Consider the following 24,354-nt stretch of genomic DNA (forward strand, 5'->3'; position numbering starts at 1 on the left):
AATGTCTCCTACAGCCCCACTGGTCTCGGTGCAGCCCAAAACTTCAATGCAAAGGAAAAGTCTGGATTGGTTTCACAGGCCTTTTAAAAAGCGGACTTAAAAGTTGCTGGTCATGCATTCCTTCTCGGCAGAGTGGAGAGCAGGCTCTCGCTGAGATCTGTGTGACCCGTGTCGTTTTCCGGAGACCAGGGTAGGGAAGTGAGGGCGGCAGGAAATTTGTTAGAACATGGAAAGAGAGAGATAGGGCATTGGTGACTTCGATAGAAAAAGTTGCAGAGAAGCATCAGAGACGCTCAACGTTTCTATCACGCCGGGGAGTTGAAATGACTTTTGGTACTGTTGATACTTTTCCGACTTTGCTGTGAATATTTCTATCTGAAGTTTTCCTCTTGCAAAGAAACTGCTTCTCAGCCGGCAACAGACTGGGATTCAAGAAACTTTTGGGTAGTCTCGTCAGGTTACATGACTTTGAATTAATTAACTTGGAAAAGAATTCCAGGCTCCTGTTTACATGTGTGAACCTCAGACCCAGCTTCCCTTTCTCATGGAAGTTGTCTTTCTGTGACTGACCCCAGTTACTGACTTGGGAGTCGGTGGTGTGAAGTTCTGGGTACATATTGTTTCCTGCTTATCTCCGCGGACCATTCTGAAAGATCTTGAACCCTCTCCTGGAAAGGGGCGCCTATCATTGCTCTATGGGGCAACAGCCTGGAAAAGTTCTTGGGGACCAAAGAAGGCCTAGTTTGCCCGCCCTGCATTTTATCAAGGGGGCAGGGAAGAGAGACTCATCCAGGCATGGGGGCCCACACTGCAATGTCTTCGTGGAACATGGTGAGTGCTTTCCAGGTTTCTGATCATCGTTTTTTCCTTAGCATCAAAGAACTTTCCGAAACGCCCCTTGTGTCAGTTCCTTCAGGTCTCTCCTTCACGTTTTTGCTACTGTAGTAGCAAAACTGGTGGAACAGTTCTTTATATGAGAAAATTAGGACTTTCTTCAGTCTGCTTGAGTTGCTGTTTTTGCCTGAGTGCACTTCTGGTTCATTGTTGACATAGCCCTTTTACTGTCTGGGGGCCTGCATTTCTTGGGGGAGGGGATTAAACTTCAGTAGCTTTGAAGCATCCATAGTTTTTCCAGTCCGCTCTCACTAAGGGCTGGAGCTCAAGTGCATGGGTTTTTTTTCTTTGTCCATGGAACATTTGCCTCATATCCTCAAAGTGGTGTGTGCACTGGAAGGCTAGCAGCTTGGTTGGCATACTGTCTTTTGACCTTCTCAATTGTGAGCAGCACCTGAGAATTTTCATTTTGGAGCTAGATGGGGCAAGTTGGGTGTGGAAGCAGTGTGCCTCCTGAGGAACAGCTCCGGCCTCCCTGATGGTGCTTTCTTAACCCTTTCTCCCTGCTGAGCTGTTTTTGACATCTTTATGAATCTATTTGGTCTATAATACTGGCAGTATGTTTTCTGTTGTGTTTTTGACCAACAGTTCAGGTTGGGTTAGACTAATGTGTTGCAGAGGCCAGCCCAGAGCCAGTTAGTTAGGGTCCTGGCCTGGTTGTACTGTGGCAGCCTGGTATTTCTCAGACCGTGTTCTTAATATTGAAATATCAATACCATAACCATAGATAAGCATATGCAGCTTATACAAGGGTCTTGTACACTTTGAAATTCAATCAGAAATACTACTTAACAATAGGTGGCCACTATAAACAATGGTTGTTTTTGGGCGAACTTACAACATTTGATAATTGAAGTTTCTTTTTAAGGTTTATTTTGTTTTATGTATATGAGTGTTTTGTCTGCTTGTGTGTATGTGCACTGCATTAGTGTCTGGTATCCATGAGGTTAGATGAGGATGTTGGATTGCAGGAACTGGAGTTACAGATAGTCATGAGCCACTGTGTGGGTGCTGGGAATCGAACCTAGGTCTCTGTAGGAGCAACAAATGTTCTTAGCTCTCTCTAGTTCTTCTTTTTATTGTTGTTAGTTTTTCCTCTTATCTGTTTATTTACTTTTATTATTCTAATTGCTTTAAAAATGTTTTATGTGTATGTATTTGTCTGCGTATCACCTGTGCAAGGGTCTGCAGAGGCCAGAAGAGGGCGTGGGAAACCCTGGAACTGGAGTTACGGGTGTTTTTGAGGCGCCCTGTGGATTGTTGGGAATCAAACCCTGGTCCTCTAGAAGAGCAGCCAGTGCTCTTAATCACCAGATCATTTCTCTAGCTCCTTTTCTTTTATGTGCACGTAAGTGCGGGTGCCTGTGGAGGCCAGAGACACTGCTCCTTCCTGAAGCTGCTAGAGCTGTATGTGCTCTTGGCTGCTGAGCCATCTCTCTAGCCTGACATTTTCTTTTCTTATACGAAAATACTTCAACTCAGGTAAGTGTGGGCACCTTGCTCTTTACTCTACCTTGAGTCATTAGAGTCGTTAGTTCTTTTTAGTATTGGTTTGAAGTAGATAAGTGACAATTTGTCACAATCCTTCAAACTCACAACCTAAAATGTTGTTATCTGGTGGTTATGATGTAGCTTCAGATAGTGAAAGTTGGTGGAGACTTTCAGAGTTCTAGCTAAACTAAAAACAAGGCTACTAGTGGCCCAGGAATGCCATGTCCAGGAGGCCTGGGCTGGGTTTGTGATCCCTTTCAGAGGCTCAGAGGAGAGACGCGTTCTAATGCAGCTTGGGCAGGCCTCTAACTCGGTATGTAGTAGCAGAGGATGGTCTTAACCGCTGTGCTCCTTTTGTCTCCACTTCCCAAGTGCTGAGATTATAGGTACTTCCAACCTGCCTTCATCCTTTTATGTCTATGTAAAAGTAAACTTCATTTATTATTATTGTGTGTATGGGAATGTGTGCCTGGGATGTGTGTGTGTAGTTAGGTCAGAGGACAACTATGGAGAGGCCGTTGTCTTTTTCTGCCTGTACATGGGTTCCAGAAGTCAACTCAGTTTGTCAGGCTTGCCTGGCAAGCTTCTTCAACCCATCTTGCCAGCCTGTATACACATCCTTTTCACACTCTGAGATCTAATAGGAACATGTGTAGACCTCGTAGCTGCATACCGAAGTGAGATGGGGTCCCTAGTAACAACATTGGTAACAACATTGGAGCAGTGTTTGCATGGTGGCCTGAATGCCATAGCCACTTTTTAATTTTTTTTTTTTTTTTTTTTAATTTTGGACTGCCATTTTTACTTGAGAATTTGTATTGCTTCTGTGCTTTCCATACCAGTATGATCTTTCCAGGTGTGGTCAGGGAGCCAGTGTTCTGTAAGGGATCAGTGGGTCATAAGTGATACTAGGGCACAGTGGGGTGAGAGGTGCCTTCAGGCTGCAAGGTGAGGGAGCAGTTTTCACCATAACTGTAGAGAAGAGCAGTGATGCTTCAGATCCCATAAGGCAGTCGGCCCCTGAGAAGCTCAGGAAGGAGCTTGCTTATCAACCAAGCTTATTTGTTTGGGAGGAAACAGTTATATTTTTAAAAATAAATAGTAAAATGCTTAATTTTACACTAATACATCGATATACTTAAAAATTTCAATTTCAGAATATATATATATATATATATTTTGGACAGGGTTTCTCTGTGTAGCCCTGGCTGTCCTGGAACTCACTCTGTAGACCAAGCCGGCCTCTGCCTCCTGAGTGCTAGGATTAAAAGTATGCACCACCACTGCATGGCCCAGTTTTAGTTTTTAATGTGGGCAGTATTTGAGATAAGCAGTATAAACTAAAGGTCTTTGGGCCATCATTGATTTTCTAAAAGTATGAAGAGACCTGAGATTAGAAAGTACAGACCTTGGTCAGTTTGGTGATGCATACTTTTAATTCCAGCATTCAAGAGGCAGAGACTGGCCGGCCTGGTCTATATGGCAAGTTCCAGGTGAGCCAGGGCTACATAGACCCTGTCTCAAGAAATAAAAAATGAAAAATAGAAAGTATGGTTCTCATTGTGGGAAGTCTATGCAAGACACACAGGGCTATTTTCTGGGGACATGTTTCCTGTTTATTCTTTTTGTTTGTTTGTTTGTTTGGTTGGTTGGTTTTTCAAAATGGGGTTTCATTGTGTAGCCCTGGCTGTCCTTGGACTCAGAGATCCACCTGCCTCGGCCTCCAAGTGCTGGAGATTAAAGGCATGTGCCACTACTGCATGGTTCTGTTTAGTTTTCAATTAATTTTTTTAAGATGTATTTATTTTACATATATGTGTGCTCTGTCTGCATGTATACCTGCAGGCCAGAAGATCCCTGTATAAATGGTTGTGAGCCTCCACGTGGTCGCTGGGAATTGAACTCAGGACTTCTGGAAGAGCAGAAAGTGCTCTTAACCACTGAGCCATCTCTCCAGCCCTTTAATTAATTTTTTAAATTGTCTGTGTGTATGTGTCTATTTGGGCTTGAGTGCGTCATGGTGTACATGTGGAAGTCAGAAGTCACCTTTGCATACTCACTTTTCTTTCTTCCCTTAAGTGGGTGCTGGAGATGAAACTCAGGTCATCAGGCTTGGTGACAAGAGCCATCTCTCTCCACAAACTTTAAAGAGCCATCATTGAAAGCTACCATGTTACAGTAAATGGGAGAAAGCCAGTTAGAGGGTTAATCTGTATGGTTTGGCCCCAGTTTTAAAAACAAATAATTACTTATTATATATAAAAGAAGTATGAAAGGATTTTAAAGTGTAATTGCTGTTTATAAGGATTTGCAATTTAGAGGAGATAGAAAAAATACAAAGTTTTTTGAGACAGGTCTTGCGGCATATACCAGCTTGGCCTGAACTCCAGCCTGGCCGTCTTCCTGCCTCTACTTCCCATTCAGGATGACAGGCAGTGCTCACCATTCCGTCTTAAACTTTGCGATGTTCTAGGTATCTTTTTACAAGAAATGTGTGTTATTTTGTAATAAAACTGGGAAGATTTGTTTTCTTTTCTTTTTTAAGATTTATTTTATATAGTATTCTGCCTGCATGTGAGCCTACAGGCCAGAAGAGGGCACTAGCTCTTATTATAGGTGATTATGAGCCACCGTGTGGTTGCTGGGAATTGAATTCAGGACCTTTAGAAGAACAGCTAGTGCTCTTAACCTCTGAGCCATCTCTCCAGTCCCAACTGTGATGATTTGTAATCCAAATTGATGACTCAAATAGTTACTTCTTTGCTGCACACTTTTTGTAAATTTGCTTAAGTCTTGTTTGAAGACTTAAGTTTCCTTAGAACCTGAGGGCTCTTTATCTCAAAGACTATGGACTTTAGTTCCAAACTGCCTTTCATCCTCCATAGGGTAGTTTTTCTAGATTTTGTCTATGTCTGTGTAGACGAGACAGAAAAACATGAGGTTCAGCACATGACATTAGGCTAAGTGTGGGTTGGAAGCCAAGGAAAATGTGTGGTGATGGTTGTGTTGGTGATGAGTGATGTGGTGGTTGTAATGGTGATGGTGATGATGGTGGTGGTGGTGGTGGTGATGGTGGTGGTGATGGTGGTGGTGGTGGTGGTGATGGTGATGGTGGTGATGGTGGTGGTGGTGGTGGTGATGGTGGTGGTGGTGGTGGTGGTGGTGATGGTGGTGGTGGTGGTGGTGATGATGATGATGGTGGTGGTGGTGGTGGTGATGGTGGTGGTGGTGGTGGTGATGGTGGTGGTGGTGGTGGTGGTGGTGATGATGGTGATGGTGGTGGTGGTGATGGTGATGGTGGTGGTAGGCAAGTAGATGGTCACATTTTGCCAGGATCGTTCAGGGTGGAAAGGGTCATGTATAGGAGAGGGGGAAAATGGAACCTATGGTATTTTTATATTCTTTTCAATTTTTAGTGGCCTGCCTAAGAAAATCCACTTTTAGGAGTACTGAAAGTATTCAGAAGTAAACTTTTCGTTATTGTTTCCTTTTCCTTCTACAAATGTTTGTTGAGCACACACGCTCTAGGCAGTATTTTGATCAGTGGAGAACAGAATGAAGCGCCTACTCTCTCAGAACCTTCGTTATAGAGACAGAGGTAGACCACTGTAACTCAGTGTAGGAGGGACGGCTAGGCCACACGGTGGCAAATGCTGAGAGAAAAGTAACAGGGATTCTTGGGGATGGAACTTCAGTGTGGTTGCTAGACAGCTGAGGCAGCTAGGGTTACTTTGGAATAAAGCCTGAAGGAGGGAGGTAGGGAGCGAGCTGTGTGGTCTGTGGGCTGAATCATCGCAGGCAGAGGGCACCAGCTGCAAGGGTACCAGTGTGCAGGGGAGATTGTGTAGCATATTCCAGGCTGGAAGAGCTGGAGCAGAGAGCCAAGGAGGGCTGCACAGGGACACCAGGAGAATGAGACCTTGCTGGCCATTTCATGTGGTTTGGGAAGTCTGTGGAGAATTTTGAGAAGGGAGTAATAGGACCTGATGTATGTAGTCTCTCTAGTCTCCCTGTCTCCCTCCCTTCCCTCTTTTTAAGACAAGTTCTCACTGTGTGGCTCGGAGTGGTGGAGTGTCATGATTCTCCTTCTACCCCACCTAAGTGCTGGATGACAGGCGGGACCCACCCACCTGATTTATATTCTGAGCCAGTCTCTCTGGACAGGGTAGTCTATGGGAGATTGAGAGAGGAAGCAGGGCTTTTCTGAGTGTGTTAGTCAGGGTTCTGTAGAGTAACCAGACTTATAGAATGAATCTCTGTATGTATGTATATAGAAAGGGGAATTAGTAGAAAAATTTACTGGCTGTATCCCAGCTAATCCAGCAATGGCTGCCTAAGAATGGAAGGTCTAGTTATCCAGTTGTTAGTCCATGAGGCTGGATGTCTCAGCTGGTTTTCAGTATACCCTGGAATCCTGAAGAAGCGGGCTCTAATGCCAGTGAGGAATGGACTTGCTAGTGAAGGTGAGCATGAAGGCAGAGAGAATGCTTCTTTCTTTCTTTCTTTCATGCCCTGAATATAGGCTGTTAGCAGATGATATGGCCCAGATTAGAGGTGATCTTTCCACCTTACAGTTTTGGATTAAAAGTTTTATCTTCTGACCTCAACTATCTGGATTAGAAGTGGGTCTTCCCACTTCAAATGATTTAATAATTAAGGAAAAAAAATATGCCAGGTCTGCAGAGATGGTTCAGAAGTTAAGAACGCTTCTGCTGGTTACTCTCCCAGAGGTTCTGATTCAGTTCCCAGCAACCACTCGGTGGCTCATAACCATCTATAATGAGATCTGGCGCCCTCTTCTGGCGTGCAGGCACACATTTAGGCAGAACAATAAACAAATCTTTAAAAAGAAAGAAAAATAGTTCCTCGTCGGTGTGTCCAGACATTAGGGTTTTAGTTAACTCCAGATGTAGTCATGTTGACAGCCAAGAGTAGTCATCGTACTGCGGTAAGGATGTTAGCTGCACAAATCTAGATGGTGATGGGTGGACCAAGGTGGTGGCAGTGGATGGAATCTGTAAATACCTGAAGACCATGCCCAGGACTGGATTTGGTTTTGGATTCGATGTAAGATGTGCAGTGTGAGAGAGGTCTAGGGTGACACAGGGAGGGACACACTGCCTTTCACAGAGATGATATTCTCAGTTTTTATCACTACCATTGATGGGTTTCCTTTTGAGGACAGGACAGATGCAGCTCAGGAGACTCTTGAGGTGAGCTTTATTTGAGGCACCAGCTGTATCCACATGTGAGATATCCACATGTGACGCGTGAGATAGACAGGTCCAGGGCCACTAAGGGCTGGAGAGAGAACCTGAGGCCTCTGGTTGGTGGTGTGTAGAGGTATCTACCACAGGGGCGTCTTTCTTGATACTCTTTGTTGGTTGTGAAGGTTCATGAAGCCAGGATGCTACATTCTAATGTAGGATTAGGCTGAATATTTTCGGATGGGGAATGACATTCAGATTGGGCATGAAGCCTCAGTGCCTGTTGATATTTTTTCCAAGGTGAAAAGTTCCTTTGCAAGTCTGGGGACCTGAGTTCAGAGCTAAGATTATAGTACTGTGCCACCAAGTCTGCTTCCATGTGGGTGCTGGGAATAGGAACTCAGATGCCCCAAGCTTGTACAATGAGTGCTTTACTGACTAAGCTGTCTCTCCATCCCAAAAAGGGTCCTTGTAGCGCCGAAGGAAACACGTTTCTGTTGTGGGGTAAGCTCCCTCACCACTACAGGTGGTTTGTCCAGGAGCCTTTGAATGATGCGGACTGATAGGTGGAAGGGGAAGAGCACATGGAGTTGTATGTGTTAATGAAGGAAGTTGGGTACCCTGGTGAGTTGCAGATATGTGTTTTTCTTGAGAGAGGGTACGGAATGCATTGACACCCTGGAGTTGAATTAGCCATAGCAAAGGGCCTGCACGCGCTAGTGCATTGTCTGGGTCCAGGTAGAGATTTAAGCTGCTGCTCAGGTCTCTTGGAAGAGGAAACACTCCTTCAGGCCTCCTTTGCTCTCACCTCTGCACTTCCTTTGCTCCTTGCCCTGTTGTCTCAGTCTATAGTCTCTAGTGTTCCAAATCTACCCATCTCGGGCCGCCCTGCTCCTGTCTGGCTCTCAAAGTTATATTTGATATTTCTGGTCCCTGACAGTTTTCTGTAGATTTTTTTCAATATAGTTCTTCTGTATCACAAATGAACTCTGAACTGTACAGTCTTGCCGAATTTCCTACTAGTTTCGTGTGAGTAGGTTGGGTCCTGAGTAAGCTGTAAACCTTGTGCAAACAGGGTTCACCTCATTCCCTGTTACCCCTGAGGACACAGGCTCTTCTAGGATTAAGGGGGTAGAGTCTGTTTGGTGGCACATGCCTATAATCTCAGTATCTGAGTGGCTATAACAAGAGGCTATTGAGTTCTAGACCAGCCTGGTCTATGTAGTGAGACTCTTTCGTCTTTAAAAAAAAAGAAAATCTTCTTGGGGCTCAGCAGTTTAAGATCATTTCAATTTCCAGCACCCACATGGCAGCTCACAACTGCTTGTCTGTAACTCAAATTCCAGTGGATCCAGCTCCCTCAGACAGACATATATGTATGTCTAGTACCAAATGTACATAAAATTTTTTAAAAATTAATTTAAAAAAGTCTTCTGGGGGGTTGGAGTAATGGCTCAGTAGTTAAGAGACCTCATTGCTTTTCTAGAGAATGAGACTTCGCATCCCAGCACCCACACTGTGGCTCACAGCCTTCTGCAACCCCAGCTCTAGGGGATCCAACACACTCCTCTGGCCTCTGCAGGTAGCTGGGGGCTGGGGAGACAGCTAAGTCAGTAATTATTTGCCGTGCAAGCATGAGGGCCTCTAAGTTTAATCCCCAGCACCCATGTAAAAAGCCAGGTGTGCTGGCACCTGTTTGTAATCCCAGCAGAGGCAGGAAGATCTCAGGAGCTTGCTGGCCTACAGTCTCTCCTAATCAGGAGCCCCAAGTCCTAGTTAGACACCTTGTCTCAGAAAATAAAATGGATGGTACTGAGGAGTGACACCCAAGGTCGTTTCTGGCCTCCACATGTATGTGTGCCTTCCTGCACGTATGCAGCTTCCCCAACATAAACAGAAATATTTTTTCTTAAATCTTGTTTTATTATCTATCCATCCATGTATGCCTGGATGGAGGTCAGAAGAGGGCATTGAATCAAATCTCTTGGAAGTAGAGTTATAGACAGTTACGAGCCACCATGTGGTGCTGGGAATTAAATGTTGGTCCTCTGTGAGAGCAAGTGCCTATAACCTCTGGGCTCCCTCTCCAGCCTTTAAACCTTGTTTCATAAAGGTTTAAATGGACTAAGCAAGCTGGTAGCTGCTCATGAGGAACGGGAGCAAGTTCCCACGGAGAGTGTTTCTTCCTTTCTGGATCCCGGCTTTTATACCACTAGCAATAATCTAGGATGTCTGTAGGTGTTCTTTTTTTAAATCTATTTTGTTAGAGGTCTCATTTCTATACCTCCCTTCAAACCCTCCAACACTAGGTAGGAGAGAAAGAAGGTTAAAGGGGATGGGGCAGCTTATGTCTCTTTAGGCTACTTCCTGCTGTTTAGGGATACAGTTGTTTGGGACAAGTCCAACCTTTGTAGTCAGGATAATCCAGCAGTCGAGCAAACCAGCAATAGCAAACACAGCAGCAGGATGAACCAGCAGCATCGATGGGCAGCAGCAGGGAGAGCAGCAGCCACCACAGACCCTCTTGCACTTCTGGCATTTATATCCTCTCACAAGTTCTCAAACTATCCGCTGCTGGCACAAATCCCACCCTGGCTAGAGCATGAGATAGTCAAGAGTTAAGGCTGTGGACAAACTGAAGCAGCCCCATATCCCACACCTGGTATTAAAACAAACATTCACATAACATAACTGGGTTTTGTTTTGTTTTGTTTTTCGAGACAGGGCTTCTCTGTGTAGCCTTGGCTGTTCTGGACTTGCTTTGTAGACAATGCTGTCCTCAAACTCACAGCAGTCCGCCTGCCTCTGCCTTCCAGACTGAGTGCTGGGATTACAGGCGTGTGCTAGCACACTAGGCAACATAACTGGGTTTTTAAAGAAACCAAAACTCTCACTACAGATGTCTTTCCCAGTGAGTATGCTTCCATTTCTTCTTTTTTATTTGTTATGGCAAAGTTCTCATAAAAATAACCAATTTAACTGTACAGTTCAGTGGCATTAGCCTATTCACAACACTGTACCGTTACCACTATCCATCCGGAGCTTTTAATATCTCAAATAGGAAGCACATACTCATTAAAAACAATACCAGGGCCTGGAAAGATGCTCAGAGCATTGGGGACAATTCTCAGCACCCACATTGTGGCTCACAGCCATCCATAATTACAGTTCCAGAGATCCAATGCCTTCATATAGTCTCTAAGAGCACCAGGCATGTGTGTGACACATAGACATACATGCAAGAAAAACATCATACACATAAAGTAAATTTTAAAATGATTCCCATTTCCCCTTCCTCTCACCTCTTGATAACTGTTGTTACACTTTCTGTGTCTCTGCTGAATTTGCCCATTTATGTATCTCATATAAAGCTAGTGATTAAAAAAACAAACAAACATATTTTTGTTTTGGCACTTTTCAGTTAATAAATGTTTTCAAGGTCATCCCTGTTGTAGCAAGGCTTTCCTTTTAAATATTTAGTAATATTCCATTGCGTGAATATTCCATTTTTTTATTATACAACCTTTAAAATAAGTTAGCATTAGGCTATAATATGGATAGGAAGAGGTTGTGGACATCCCCTTGCTACTTGACCCCTCACTCCCTCAGTGTGGTGGTGAAGCAGAAATGATGAGCACAGCATGTGTGGGTTGTCTTGCTCGCACCTTCCTGCTGCTCAGCGAAACCAGTCTCTTGAATTTCAGCACCAGAGTCCCTCCCTTGCTCCATTTGTAACACTCCTTCTTAGCCTATTGTTTTTGTTTGTTTGTTTTTCTTTCCTTTTTTTATTTTTATTTTTTGAGACAAGTCACATGTAGCCCAGACTTTGGACTTCTGACCCTCTTACCTCCACATCTCTGGTGCTGAGGTTATGTCATCAAGCCTGTTTATGCTTTGCTGGGGCTTTGTAAATGCTAGGCAAGCACCCTGTCACCTGAGCCACTTTCCCAGGCACATCCCTCTTTGGGATCCTCTTAATGCCTGTCGTATATTTTTGATATTGATCATTTATCTCCTTCCCCTTCGCTTCTTCCTTCTATCTCTCCTTCCTTCACCTTTAAAGTAAGTTTGGCTAGCTTATCTGTTTTATTAATCTTAAAAGACAAAACAGCCCCGCCCACATAGTCAATTTATTTCAAGGTCTAAAAACATTAAGATTAATTAAAACAAAACTACTGTTATTTCTTTAAAAGACAAACAAACAAAAAACACCTTCACCCCCCTATTATACATGAGTGTTTTGCCTGCATGTATGTCTGTGTACTGTATGCATGCAGTGCCTATGGAGGCCAAAAGAGGGTGTCAGATCCCCTGAGACTGCTACATGAATGCTGGGGACCAAACTTGGGTCTTCTGAAAGAGCAGCCAGTGCTTTTTACTGCTGAACCATCTTTGCAACCCCTGGCTGCCTTTCTTTTTTTTTTTTTTTTTTTTTAAATACTCTGTTCGTTGATGGTTTTTAATTAGCATACAGAAGAATGTGTTTATGGTGGCATTCCATCCCTGTATGCTGTCATCTTCTGCTCGTTGTCATGACTTTTTTTTTTTAACTTTTTAAAAATTAAGATTTTGTTTTTAAAATCTGTATTCTGCCTGCATGTGTGTCTGCAGACCAGAAGAGGGCAACAGATCTCATTATAGATGGTTGGAAGCCACCTCGTGGCTGCTGGGAATTGAATTCAGGACCACTTGGAAGAACAGCCAGTGTTCTTAACTTCTGAGCCATCTCTCCAGCCCTGTCATGACATTCTTAATTCTAATGTAGTCTTATTTACTGATCTTTTCATTTGGGGGGAGTCTGCATGAACAATAATGCCTGCCTAAAAGTTGTGAGGAAGTCTTGCTAGGGCATGCAGGTGACTCATTAGGTACAGCACTTTGTGCTCAATTGTGAGGACAGGAATTCATATACACATCTGCCCTATAAATGCTTCCTGTAAGCCCAGAGCTCAAGAGGCAGATGCAGGCAATCCCTGGGCCTAGCTAGCTAGACTAGCTCAGTCCTGCAGTTCTGGGTTTAAGTGAGAGACCCTGCCTCAGTACGTAAGGCGGAGAGCGAGGATACCGAGTACTGACCGTTGATCTCCAGGTGCACACTGCACACACATACACATGCACAGAGTGCCACTGCCGAGTGAGGCTGCTGTCCGCATCTGTGGTCCATCAGGGGGGCTCTGTTTTATTAATTTGCTGCAGAATTTGTCCCTCGGTGCCATAAATAGCACCTGTGTTCCTGTGGCTTTAACATAAATCTTAGTATCTTGTAGAATAAAATATCCAGCTTTGTTCTGCAGCATTGGCTTGCCTTACTCTTCCCATGCATATTTTAGAATCAGGTTTGCCCATTTCTAGAGCCAGTTACAGATACTCATGAAAGTTTTCTTCTGGGATTGCACTGAGTTTAATTGACTGATTTGATCCTGGGTATAGATAGAATAACATAGACTTGAGGAGCCCCCTTCCCTTAGTGGAAGGCATAGGGCCCTGGATGTTGTTGCTGCTTTCAGCTGCTTCTTCCATGTCCATCTTTGCCTGGTCTTTGGCTTTTTAAATGTTCTGGTTTTGTTTGAATTCAGTCATTGGCCTTGCTGAGGGAGACCCTGTTTACATAATTTCATATGTGAAGAAACCCACCCCTTCTTCATCTTTTTTTTTTTTTTTCTTCTAATTTGCCTCCTTTTCCTTCATTTTTGGTTTTTCAAGACAGGGTTTCTTTGTGTAGCCTTGGCTGTCCTGAACTCAATTTGTAGACCAGGCTGGCCTCAAACTCACAAAGATCCTCCTGCCTCTACCTCCTGAGTGCTGGGATTAACGGTCTGTGCCACTACCACCTCTTCTTTTCCAAATTAGGTGCTCCTCTATGTATATGGAAGGAGCATTTGCTTTGTGTTGGGCACTGTGTGTATCTGGGATAACAGTAGGGAACAAAAACAATGGCTCTTTGTGCCTGGATGGCTATCCAGGAACTGCCACTGGCCACCATTGTTAGACAGAGTGGACTCCTGATTGGTTCAGCAGGCCTTTATCTTAGTTCTCATCTTTTACTGATCAGTGAGTGCTAGTGGCTTCCAACTTAACTTAGATCATCATTTTTCATCTTTTTTTCTTCCTCTGAAAATAACAAGTTGTTTCTTTGTTCTGTTTGAGACAGGGTCTTGAACTCAGTAGGTAGCTGAGAATGACCTTGAACTTGTGATCCTCCTGCCATCATCTTCTGGATGCTTACCCTGGTTTGAGGGCTTAGGCATTCAAGGTCACGGCTCCTAAGTCCTATCCCTTTCTTCAGGTTTTGTACACTGCAGTATGTTCTGTCTGCCTGGAGTGTTGCTGGAGTGAGAAAGATGCCCTGAGTTTTTCCTTCCCTGTGGGCACCTTGTAGGTTTCGGAGCCTTTCCCCAGCCCTGACAAGCCTCGGATGTCAGGTGGTACAGTTATCTTAAGATGGGCAGTGAGCTGACATACAGGCAGGCTCTTTACCTCAAGTAGTGTGTCCCTCCATTCTTAGGAGAGTATAGGCTTGCATGCTCTGTGAGTGCCTTCCTGAAGCCTTGGAATTCTACTATGAGTGTGATTGCTCCTGTCTTTAGGTTAATTGGCATTTTATTTTGTACTGTGGTTTAAATCTGGAATGTCCCATCCTGAGAAGGCTCATGTGTTAAAGGCTTGTCTACAGTAATGGGGCTTTGGATTATGGTTGATGGATTCATGGTTGACTGTCAGGAGGAGGTGGAGACAAAGGGACTGGAGTGAGTGGGTATTCCCATACACTCTTTTGAAGGCTGTGTCTTGTCCTTGGCCTCCTCTTCTCTGTGTTTCCTCTGCCACAGAGAGGCGCTCTGCCCTCTACCTCAGATGGTTGATAACTACTGAAGCCCTGAATTGTGAGACAAAACCATTTTTCTCCATTGAATTGTTTTTTTTTTCAAGTTTTTTTGTTGTTTCAGTAACAAAAAGTATAAATATATAGAGAGATTAAATTTGGAAATCCTATAGAATTTCCCAAGAGTTCACTTTTTTGTTTGTGTATATGTATGTGGTATGTTCTGTTTGTTTGCATTTGTGCCTACAAGTGTGTGTATGTTCACGTTTGTGTGCGTGTGTGTGTGCATGCCTGTGGAGGCCTGGGGCTGATGCTGGAGTTCCTTAATCACTCTCTACCGTACATATTAATTTGAGGGTTCTCACTGGTGTCTAGAGCTTGCTAATTTGGCTAGTCTAGCCAGCCAGCTTGCTCAGGGAGCCCCTATTTTCACTTCTTAGTGTGCTGGGGACCACAAGGGGGCTGCCACATCCACACAGCTTTTTATTCAGGTTCTGGGGATCCAAACTTGGATCCTCATACTTATGAGGTAAGCATTTACATGCGGAGTCTTCCCCCAAGATTTCACTTTTTGAGAGGAGGAAGATAGGCAAAGATGCTCTAAATGGGGAAAGTGGCTTTTTAGTGGAGCCATTTGTAAGAAAGAGTACAGCTGTCTTGGTTGCTCTTGGGTATAGTTAGTTTGCTTTCTGCACAAACTGTGAGTATGAGTTTACAGCAGATACTAGCTAATGGGAATCTTTACTAAAATAAATGTCTTTTGTGGCATATTGAGTTTGATGAGAAAGGGAGGTGGACATTCAGGGTCAGGAGGTTACTCAGACAGCTCGTGGGTTTACCCTGAAGTGGAGATGTGCCTCCACTCCCACCGTGTGGTTCAGCTGTCCATGTTTCATTGGCTCCTCTGACCTTGAAGCTCTTGTTCCTGATCTTCTGCCTCTAGTGCCCAGGTTTGCAGGTTTGCCCTACTCCCGACATCCCTTTTGAGGATGGAGCGAGGACTTGTGAAATGATTACAACATTAAAATGAGGGGGTGTTGTCATTTAATGAAAGACTTTATATTGTAATGTTTTGTGGTGTTTGTTTTTGGTTGGACTTTCAGTATTCTAACTCTCTGGTGGTTAGTTTTGTGGTATGAAACAAATATATCCTATTTATGTTTGTTTGATGTCTAATTTTATGTGCCTTACCAAATTTTATAACTGTAAGCTCATGTTTGTAATTAAATATATTATATTGTTTTACAAGCTTCACGGCAGTCTGAAATTTTCTTTTAAAACTGAATTGAGGGCTGGAGAGATGGCTCAGTGGTTACAAGCACTGTCTGCTCTTCCAAAGGAAGACCCAGGTTCAATTCCCAGCACCCACATGGCAGCTCACAACTGTCTGTAACCTTAATTCCAAGGGGTCTGACACCTTCACACTAATGCACATAAAATGAAATAAAATAAAGTATTAATAAAAACTGAATTGAATTATTTTGAAAGGATAGTTTATTTTCTGACAGAAGGTACAAAATGCGGTAGGGCTGTATACTCTGAGGGGCTTGTTTCTATCCCCCCCCACCAGCCTTTTGTCCCAGTTCTCTGCAAAGCCATTTCTGTAGTTCTTTAAACAAATATTTACTTATTTACTGTGTGTGCATGTGTGCCTGTGCCATGGCACGTGTGTAGAGATGGGAGTTGGCTCTCTCTGTCAACGTGGGTTCCAAGTCTAGGCAGCACACAAGCACTGTTAGCCTCTGAGCCTAGCCCTTATTTATTCATCTTTAAAATTTTCACTCGTTTCTCTTTTATGTGTGTGGGTGTTCTGCTTGCGTTTATCCTTTTGTAGCACATGTGGCCAGCAGAGGGCAGATCCCCGGGAACTAGAGTTACATCCTGTGGGTGCTGGGAACTGAACCCAGGTGTCTGCAAGAGCAGCTAGTGCTTTTAAATGCTGAGCTGTCTCTTGAGCTCCTCTTTTCCTTTTTCTAATGGCTGAGTTGTATCTTTGGAAGCATCATTGTCTTTTCTGCCAGCCTTTGATTTGTATTGTTCAGTCTTCAGCTATTGCACATAATGCTGCAATAATACCTTACCTGTGTTGGCTTGTACCTGTGTGGCTGCATCTGTGGGAGACATCACTGAAAGCAGGAGTGCTGGACTAGAAGGGGCATATGCACACATCATCTCTGCCTGCAGGTGATGGTCACGAATGCCCAGACAGATACTATTACAGGTGCTTATAGGCTCGATACTGTCCTCAGATTTTCATCCATGAAAGTTCTTTAGACTCCCACCACCAGTACCTAAGGGTCAGGGAGGCAGGGGTAGGGAGCTCAGGCCAGGCGTGTGTTATCAAAGATTGGCAACAGGCTGCAGTCAGGCTCTGCACTCTAACCAGTTTTCAAGAAGATAGTGTCTGACTTGGCTTTAGCCAGCAGCTCCATCCTTCCCAGACTTGTCTCTCTTTCTTTCTGTGCACCTTACAGAGAGGCCTCTGCGTTTGAGCAGGACCGGTTGCCGGCTTCCTGTTTCTGCCTCTCTGCTGCCTCATGTCCCTTATTCCAAGGAGCTCTCCCATGTGTAGGTTCAGGGGCTCTGGCTGAGCTCTGGCTGAGCCCTGGCTGAGGATCTGTGACCATCCCCTTGGGACTAGGAAGGCTTGTTTTGTTTTTAGATTCCATTGCCAGGGGCTGGCTCATTTGTATTGGAGAGAGGCCTAAGTACCTGGGTGTTTTATTCCCTCCCAAGTTGTGTTTTAATGTGAAGAGACTCTAGTTACAGTAGGAGGCTGCTCTGAACAAAGGCCTGCAGGCCTTTCCTTGGTTCGTTCTTTCTTCTTCTTTTTCTTTCTTTCTTTCTTTAAATTTGTATTTACATTGGTGTTCTGCCTCCATGTATGTTTGTGTGAGAGTGTCAGATTTCCTGAAACTGGAGTTACAGACAGTTGTAAACTGCTGTGTGGATACTGGGATTTGAACATGGGTCCTTTGAAAGGGCAGCAGTGCTTTTAACTGTTGAGCCATCTCTCCAGCCTCCTTTCCTTGTTTCTTAATGCTCCAGGTGGGTCTGGCATGCAGCCAACAAGAGAATCTCTTCAGCTTGGGAATGGCTCTGCCTCAGAGTGAGCTTGCATCCTGAATTGACCAAGTCTGCCTGAAAGCAAGGCCTTTTACTTCCTGGTGTTGAGGTTAGCCAGCCTCAGGACAGAACGGAACCTGGGAAGGGCGAAGAGGGTGAATGGGCAGTGCCCAGTTGCTGAGTCCTCTCCCCTCTGGACTTTGCACACGCCTTCTGAAGCCATTGAGATGGATTCACTTGACTGCTCACCAGGTTCCAGAAAAGTAGAACACTCTGCCTGGTCAGCTTCCTGTTCTTTACATTCTTCTGGGAAGAAAAAAATAGCAGATTCCATTGATTAAATGATGTAGATAGAATAGCAATAGACATTGATTGCTATTTATAAGGAACATCAGTATCCTTTATAAATATAAATATATAAACATAAATATACTTACAATATTGTTTGTTTCACTCTCATTTGTTTCCATGCCACTTTCACTCTTGTTTCCGTTTTGGAAAACTGACAAAATTCTATTTCATGTGGATACTCTTCTGTATGTAGATACTCTTTTGTTTGTTTGGTTGGTTTTTCAAGACAGGGTTTCTCTCTGTAGCCTTGGCTGTCTTGGAAGTTACTCTGTAGACCAGGCTGGCCTTGAACTCACAGAGGTCCACCTGCTGCTGCCTCTGAGTGCTGGGATTAAAGGTGTGCGCCACCGTGCTTGTCTTCATGTAGATCCTCTTAGCTGTTCCCATTGTACTGTCCTAACTTTATCCCCAAGGTGTATGGTTGTCACTTAGTTAAAGGTAATATGTTATGGATACTGCCTTTTTTAATTAATTTTTTATTTTTCAGAATTTCATACAATTATACTATGAAACATTATCATTACTACCCTGCTTCCCTCTCCAACTCTCACTATACTGTCCCCTACCCCCTATCAATTTCTGAGCAGATCCCTCTGGCCTATGAAATCTTTATGTGATGTGTTACATGAATGCTCTGTTTCTAGAAACTGTTACTGTGAAAGTCACCAGACTGCATGCCCGGCTGCCACATCTTGTTCAAGGCAGGGTCTCGGCGTATGTCTTAGTTTTCTTTCTATAGCAGGGATGAACACCGTGACTGAAGCAGCTTGTGGAGGAAAGGCTTTACTTCACCTTACAGCTCATAGTCCAGCATCCAGGGACATCAGGGCAGGAATCAGAGTCAGGGGCTGCAGAGGCCACAGAAGGGTGCTGCTTATGGGTGAGCTTACTCCTTGTGTCTTGCTCAGCCTGCTTTCTTACAGAGCCCAGGACTACCAGCCCAGAGTTATAGTAGCATCTACAGTGACCTGGGCCCTTCCACCTCAATCATGAATTAAGAAAATGCACCACAGGCTTTCCCTCAGGCCGGACTAGTGGGGCATTTTTTAAAATTAGGTTCTCTCTTCCAAAATGACTCCAGCTTGTCTTAAGTTGACAAAAAGCAAAACAAACAAACAAACAAAAACCTAGTCAGAACACCATGTAGTCTGGCTGATCTGGAACTCTATGTAGACCAGACTGGCCTCAAACTCACAGAGATGTACGTGTCAAGTGCTGGGACTAAAGCTGTGCACTAATTAAGTACACCTTTGAGTATCTCACCAGCCCTGATCTATATGATCCATCTATCTATCTATCTATCTATCTATCTATCTATCTATCTATCTATCTATCTATCATTTCTTGAAAATACAATATGTTTTAATGCAATATTTAATTGTATTTAAATATTTAAAATACAATTATATATGTGTGTATTTTGAGACAGAATTTCTCTGTGTAGCCTTGGCTGTCCTGGAACTCACTTTATAGATCAGGCTGGCCTTGAACTCACAGAGATCCACCTGCCTCTGCCTCCTGAACTAAAGGTGTGTGACACCGCCACCTGGCAATATTATTGCATTTTGAAAGAACTTAAAAATTATTGTTGTGGGGACTGGGGAGATGGCTTAGTGATTAAGAGAACTTGCTGTTCTTTCAGAGTGCTGGAGTTGGATTCCCAAGACCCATGTTGGGTTGCTCATAATCACCTATAGCTCCAGGATCCAACACTCTTTTCACTTTCTCAGGCATTTGCACATGTGTACACATACACAGAAGCATAAACACATAAATTAAAAATATTATTGTGAGGGTTTTGCTTGTTTATTTCTTGAGAAGAGGTCTTATTATGTGTCCCAGGCTGACCTTGAATTCATAGAGATGGGCCTGCCTCTGTCTCCTGAGTGAGTACCTGGATTGAAGGCCTGTGCCACCAGGTTCACTTTGGGCTTTTTAATTGCATGTTGCAATGGGTGGCCCAACAAGCTTTGCATTTGCCAGAGCCTGGTCTTTTGTCCTAAAGCTGCCACTTAGACCTGGCCAAGCAAGGCTTGTGTGACTGGAAGCTAAACCTTCCCAGCCATCTGGTCAAATACAGGAATAAGAGATAGTTTATTTTGGAGCCGAATATGAATGACCATGGCCTAGTGAATTTAGGTCACCCCCATTACCACCGTGGGAACTTTCATAAAGTTTTTATAGTGCTTGAACAAAGTCCCAGCCAATAAAGTTACCAAATACATGTGGGGGCTCACCAGGTAGGGCTCATCAGTGTAGGTTGCCTGTGACATGGGGGTTGGTGGTGCCTGGGAGTCTGCTCATACATTTCCAGAAGGATTTACCCAGTGTCACAAGGTCAGACACAGGGGGACAGTGAGTTCAGGGTCTGTAGATGGCCCAAGAAAATGTGGCTGTGGGCGCACGCCATTCCAGTTCTCCACAGTTGTAGAAGTCCTTATTAGCCTGTCTCATATAGACTCCAGAGTGTCTGCACCCTAAGGAGTGCTCTGTCACTTGGCAGGTGCTACTCTGTCTGTCTCCCTGCCATAAGGAGGCCAGAACAATGTAAAGTCAGGTTTCTTCTAAAATCACTCCGACTGGCCACCTAGGAGCAGCGTGACTGACTGCAGACACTAAGGACATGAGGCGGGGCACACCTGTGCTGCATTTCTTTGCCAGGTGAATGGCAATGAGGCAAGGGTGGGGTCTGTGGCTCCATCCACATGGAATGGGAGGGAAGAGAGAGAATGTTCGTTGGTGAGCCATAGACCAATTGTGTGCTCTTGTCGGTGCAGGGTTGTTCATAACCCTGCAGGTTGTGGAGGGAGCCGTGGTGGCATGGCAGTTGTTCCTCCTGGAAACTTGAGAGAGATAGCTTTGCCGTGTAGACCTGCTATGGTATGCTTCCTCAGCCTGTGGAGGGCGTGAGCTGTAGAATTTTTCTTCTGTCTTGACTGCATGAAGTTAGGAATTCTGGAGATGTTCCCCAAGGCTTCCTCAGGGGGTCTCTAGGCCAGCCTCACTGGTAGAGGTAGGTGGTACCCTCTGATGAGAGAGCTGCTCTGCTTTCCCTCCAGGAATGCACTGCTTCTTCAGGACAGTGCTATCTAATCTCTAAAGCTCTTGTTTACCACATTTCATTTTCTTCTGGCTTTTTCTCAGTCTCCAAAGGTCTTATTTATGAGCCTGTGTGGAAGTTGGATTTGTGAAGCCCACATTGGGCTCTGATGCATTGTGGGTAGCTTTTGCTCCAGGTGATTTCTGGGTTCCTGTGAGCTTGTGTGGCTGCCAGCTCAAGCTGGAATTGCACAGTAGAGCAAGGCTTTAATTTACTGGGTCAGAAGAGTTCATCAGACACAGAAGCCTGACAAATTAAGTGTGCTCCAGCATGGGCCTTTGCTCTGTGTTAAAGGGGTGGGAAATTCACCTGTTATCTTCTGGAGACCCATTAATTTAATTTAATTTAGCCCATACATTTCAAGAGGCTAGGGATGCAGCTTGGGTGGTAGAGTGTTTGCCTACCCTGAAGCCCTGGGTTCGATCTTTAGCACCCCATAAATTGGGCATTCCTGTAACCAGAAATTCAAGGTCATCTTTGGTTATATAGCCAAGTTCAAGGTCAGCATAGGATGTGAGACTATGGGTTTTTGCTTTTAAGTTATTTCAAGGAACCAAGGGAAATCTCTGCCCTGTACTGTGTCTCCTGTAATGTGACTCTGTCTATATCAGCATCACAGAATCTCAGCTCATTTTCTAGTGTCCTCACTAACAGAAGATAAACAGGACAGGTGATTTCCTTGAGACTCATCTTGGAGCATTTCAGATGCCACAGCTCCTGAGTTTGTATGTGATTATATGAAGGAGGCAGGCCCGATACCTTTGGAGAAATCTCTCACTTCAGAACCGTCTTACTCTTGATTGCTTGCTCTGATGCAGTAGGGGGGATGGGGAATAAAACATACCCAGCTGTTTGTACGACCTGCCTCCCTCATGTCTGTTAGGGGGAGGATCGAGAGAAACTGATCAACGGGCTGGCCCAGTGGTTAAGAGCATTTGCTGGTCTTACAGAGAACCTGGCTACAGTCTCCAGTACCCACACAGCACTCACAATCACCTGTAGCTTCAGTTCCAGGAGATCTGACACTCTCTTTTGGCCTCCAAGGGCACCAGGCACATATGTGTTTGCCTGCAAACACATACATGCAGGCAAAACACTCCAACAAAAAACAAAATAAATCTTTTTAAAAGAGAGAGAAGTTGATTACTAAGCCTGGGTACTTGAGTGGGGTGTGATTCTTGATTTTTGACTAAGATTTCCAGTGCAAAGAGGGCAGGCTTGTTTGGATAAGTCATTCTCACTGCAGCATAGCACAGGCCCTCTGGATTACGCAAATTCTTCATTATTCATAGGGAATCTAAACCTTGTTTTTGGTGGGGTTGGGAAGAACGTAAGTTTTTCTGTTTAACATTCTTTTTGTTTCTAAAATGGGTACTTTTAAAAGCAATAATCAGAAAAATTGTGGTTTTGATGGATAATCAGTGCCTTAAGCTCTAACACATTGGTAGCCTTGTGTAATAGTCACTTCCACAGGGTTCATCATGTCCTCACGGTTCTGGGCCTGGGAGGCAGGCAGCTCAGTGGGTAATACGCTTGGTCTGTAAGTGTGAGGGCCTGATTTCAGATCCCTGCCTGTGCTGATGACCCCAGTGCTGCGTGGGTGTGGTGGAGACAAGAGCATGGCTGCAGCTGGCTGCCAGCCCAGTGCAATGAGAGACCCCATCTAAAGGGAACAAGGCAGAGAGTGCTAGAACAGGACACTGTCCATCACATGTACACAGAGGTGAGCACACTTTTATGCATGTATGCACACCCCCACATACCCACTTTGACATTCAAGTTGTGTAACCTTTAAAGACGGACTTTTGAGTTTGTTGCATGTAACAGTAGTTTTCTCTTTTTCAGTGCTGAGTAATATTCCACTACAGAAATTTATCTGTTATGGGCAGTGGGTTGTTAGTTGATGGGACCCTAATGGTTATGAGTATAATCATTATACACTTTTTATGCATCAGGAAGATAGGTCACATTTTCTTTACACGTTATCTTTTCTATTATTATTATTATTATTATTATTAATTTTTTTGAGATGGGTATAGCCCTGGCTGTCCTGAAATTCCCTCTGTAGACCAGACTGACCTCAAATTCAAGGATCCACTTGGCTCTACCTCCCAAGTGCTGGGATCAAAGATGGGCACCCTACTTGTTAGGTTTCTTTAAAAAATTTGTTTGAGTTGATAAAATTAGGCCCTAAGAAGTGACTGACATATAGCCCTTTAATGAGTGACCAAAAAAAAAAAAATCTATATTGTCCCAGAAACTACGTTGACAAGGTTAGGTGGTGTTAAAAGGATTTACCAGACCAGAATGGGTAGAGGAAAAGGTGACACAGTGGGTGAGTTCTTATGGATGGAGTCACTCTTCTCTCAGGAGTTAGGAAGTGGACATGGTCACCCAATTGCAGCACTCAGAGCAGGAACAAGACAATCAGAAGTTCAAGGTCTTCCTTCTCAGCTACCCTGAGTTTCAGGCTAGGCTGAGCTATTGGCAACAGTGTCTCAAAATAAAAGTACAATAAACCAAAAATAGTTAATGGCCTTATATGCCATTTGTATGGGGTTTGTATATGGATAAATAACTGGGCATTGCTAAGTAATAAATTTCACAGCATCCATTTTTAAGATTGGCCCTTTGGGTCAGGCCGTGAGTCATTAAGAGTTAGCTCTGGACAGTGGTGGCACACACATTTGGGAGGCAAAGGCAGGCACATCTCTGAGTTTGAAGCCAGCCTATCTACAGAGTGAGTTCCAGGACAGTCTGGGCTCTGTGACAGCAGCTCTGTCATAAGCACAAAAGGACCAGGGAGCAGTCCAGTCCTTTCTGGGGAAGCCCATGCTGCAGGACTAATGGGAGGAAAGCCATGAGACTAAACCCCATAACACCAATGACATTCTGAGAGCAGCCTGATCTATGGAAAAGACAATGACAAACAACTCCAAGTAGTCTGTGGCCAAGTCACATTTCAACTGCAGTAAATCTTTAAAACGAAAGAACTACAGTGTGTCCTGGGGAAGGAATACGAGCATGGCTTCCAACTCTGGCGCTGCCACTGAGACAAGCTGTCTGGTTTCCCTAGATGAGCACTGTGGCTGTCTTTCCTGTCTCTGCTGACCAGATGAGACTGGGAAAGCCTGTGTGTGCCCTCGAGAATGTCCATACATGTCATTAACTGACACAGCAAACACTGCTGTCCTGGAGTCCACTCCACACAAACATGAACTCTGCAGCCTGGAGACAGTCTGGATGGTAACTCCTCAGGCACCTCAGTGATGACAAGTGAGATTATGCCATTTCCTAGCCTCCTACCCAGTGAAATGGAGTGATCTATGGTTAGAGGGCTGTCTAACTCTCAGACCCTTTCTTAGCTCCTCTGGCAACCCTGAAAGAGGAGGAATCCGTGAAGCGCCCTGCGCTGCCTTGCTCAG

The 24,354-nt window shown here is 44.3% G+C and overlaps 2 protein-coding genes across 2 annotated transcripts in view; both read left to right on the forward strand.

Annotated features, from left to right (window-relative positions):
• The first annotated feature begins 1 nt into the window (after position 1).
• Positions 2-100, forward strand: LOC132655878 (uncharacterized). The gene has a single exon (XM_060389908.1). The coding sequence runs from the start codon at positions 2-4 to the stop codon at positions 98-100; it is 99 nt and encodes a 32-aa protein (XP_060245891.1).
• A 595-nt stretch (positions 101-695) lies between these two features.
• Abl1 (ABL proto-oncogene 1, non-receptor tyrosine kinase) overlaps positions 696-24,354 on the forward strand; it is a 109,779-nt gene continuing 86,120 nt past the window's right edge. Inside the window, exon 1 of the mRNA XM_021654127.2 lies at positions 696-831. Coding sequence (XP_021509802.1) covers positions 696-831 — 136 coding nt within the window. The remainder of the gene's footprint in view (positions 832-24,354) is intronic.

Source organism: Meriones unguiculatus, chromosome 8 (genome assembly GCF_030254825.1).
Source record: "Meriones unguiculatus strain TT.TT164.6M chromosome 8, Bangor_MerUng_6.1, whole genome shotgun sequence".
In the NCBI taxonomy this organism is placed as follows: Eukaryota; Metazoa; Chordata; class Mammalia; order Rodentia; family Muridae; genus Meriones; species Meriones unguiculatus.

Coding starts and splice junctions, on each gene's coding strand:
- LOC132655878 (XM_060389908.1), top strand. CDS start 2: ATGTCTCCTACAGCCCCACTGGTCTCGGTGCAGCCCAAAACTTCAATG.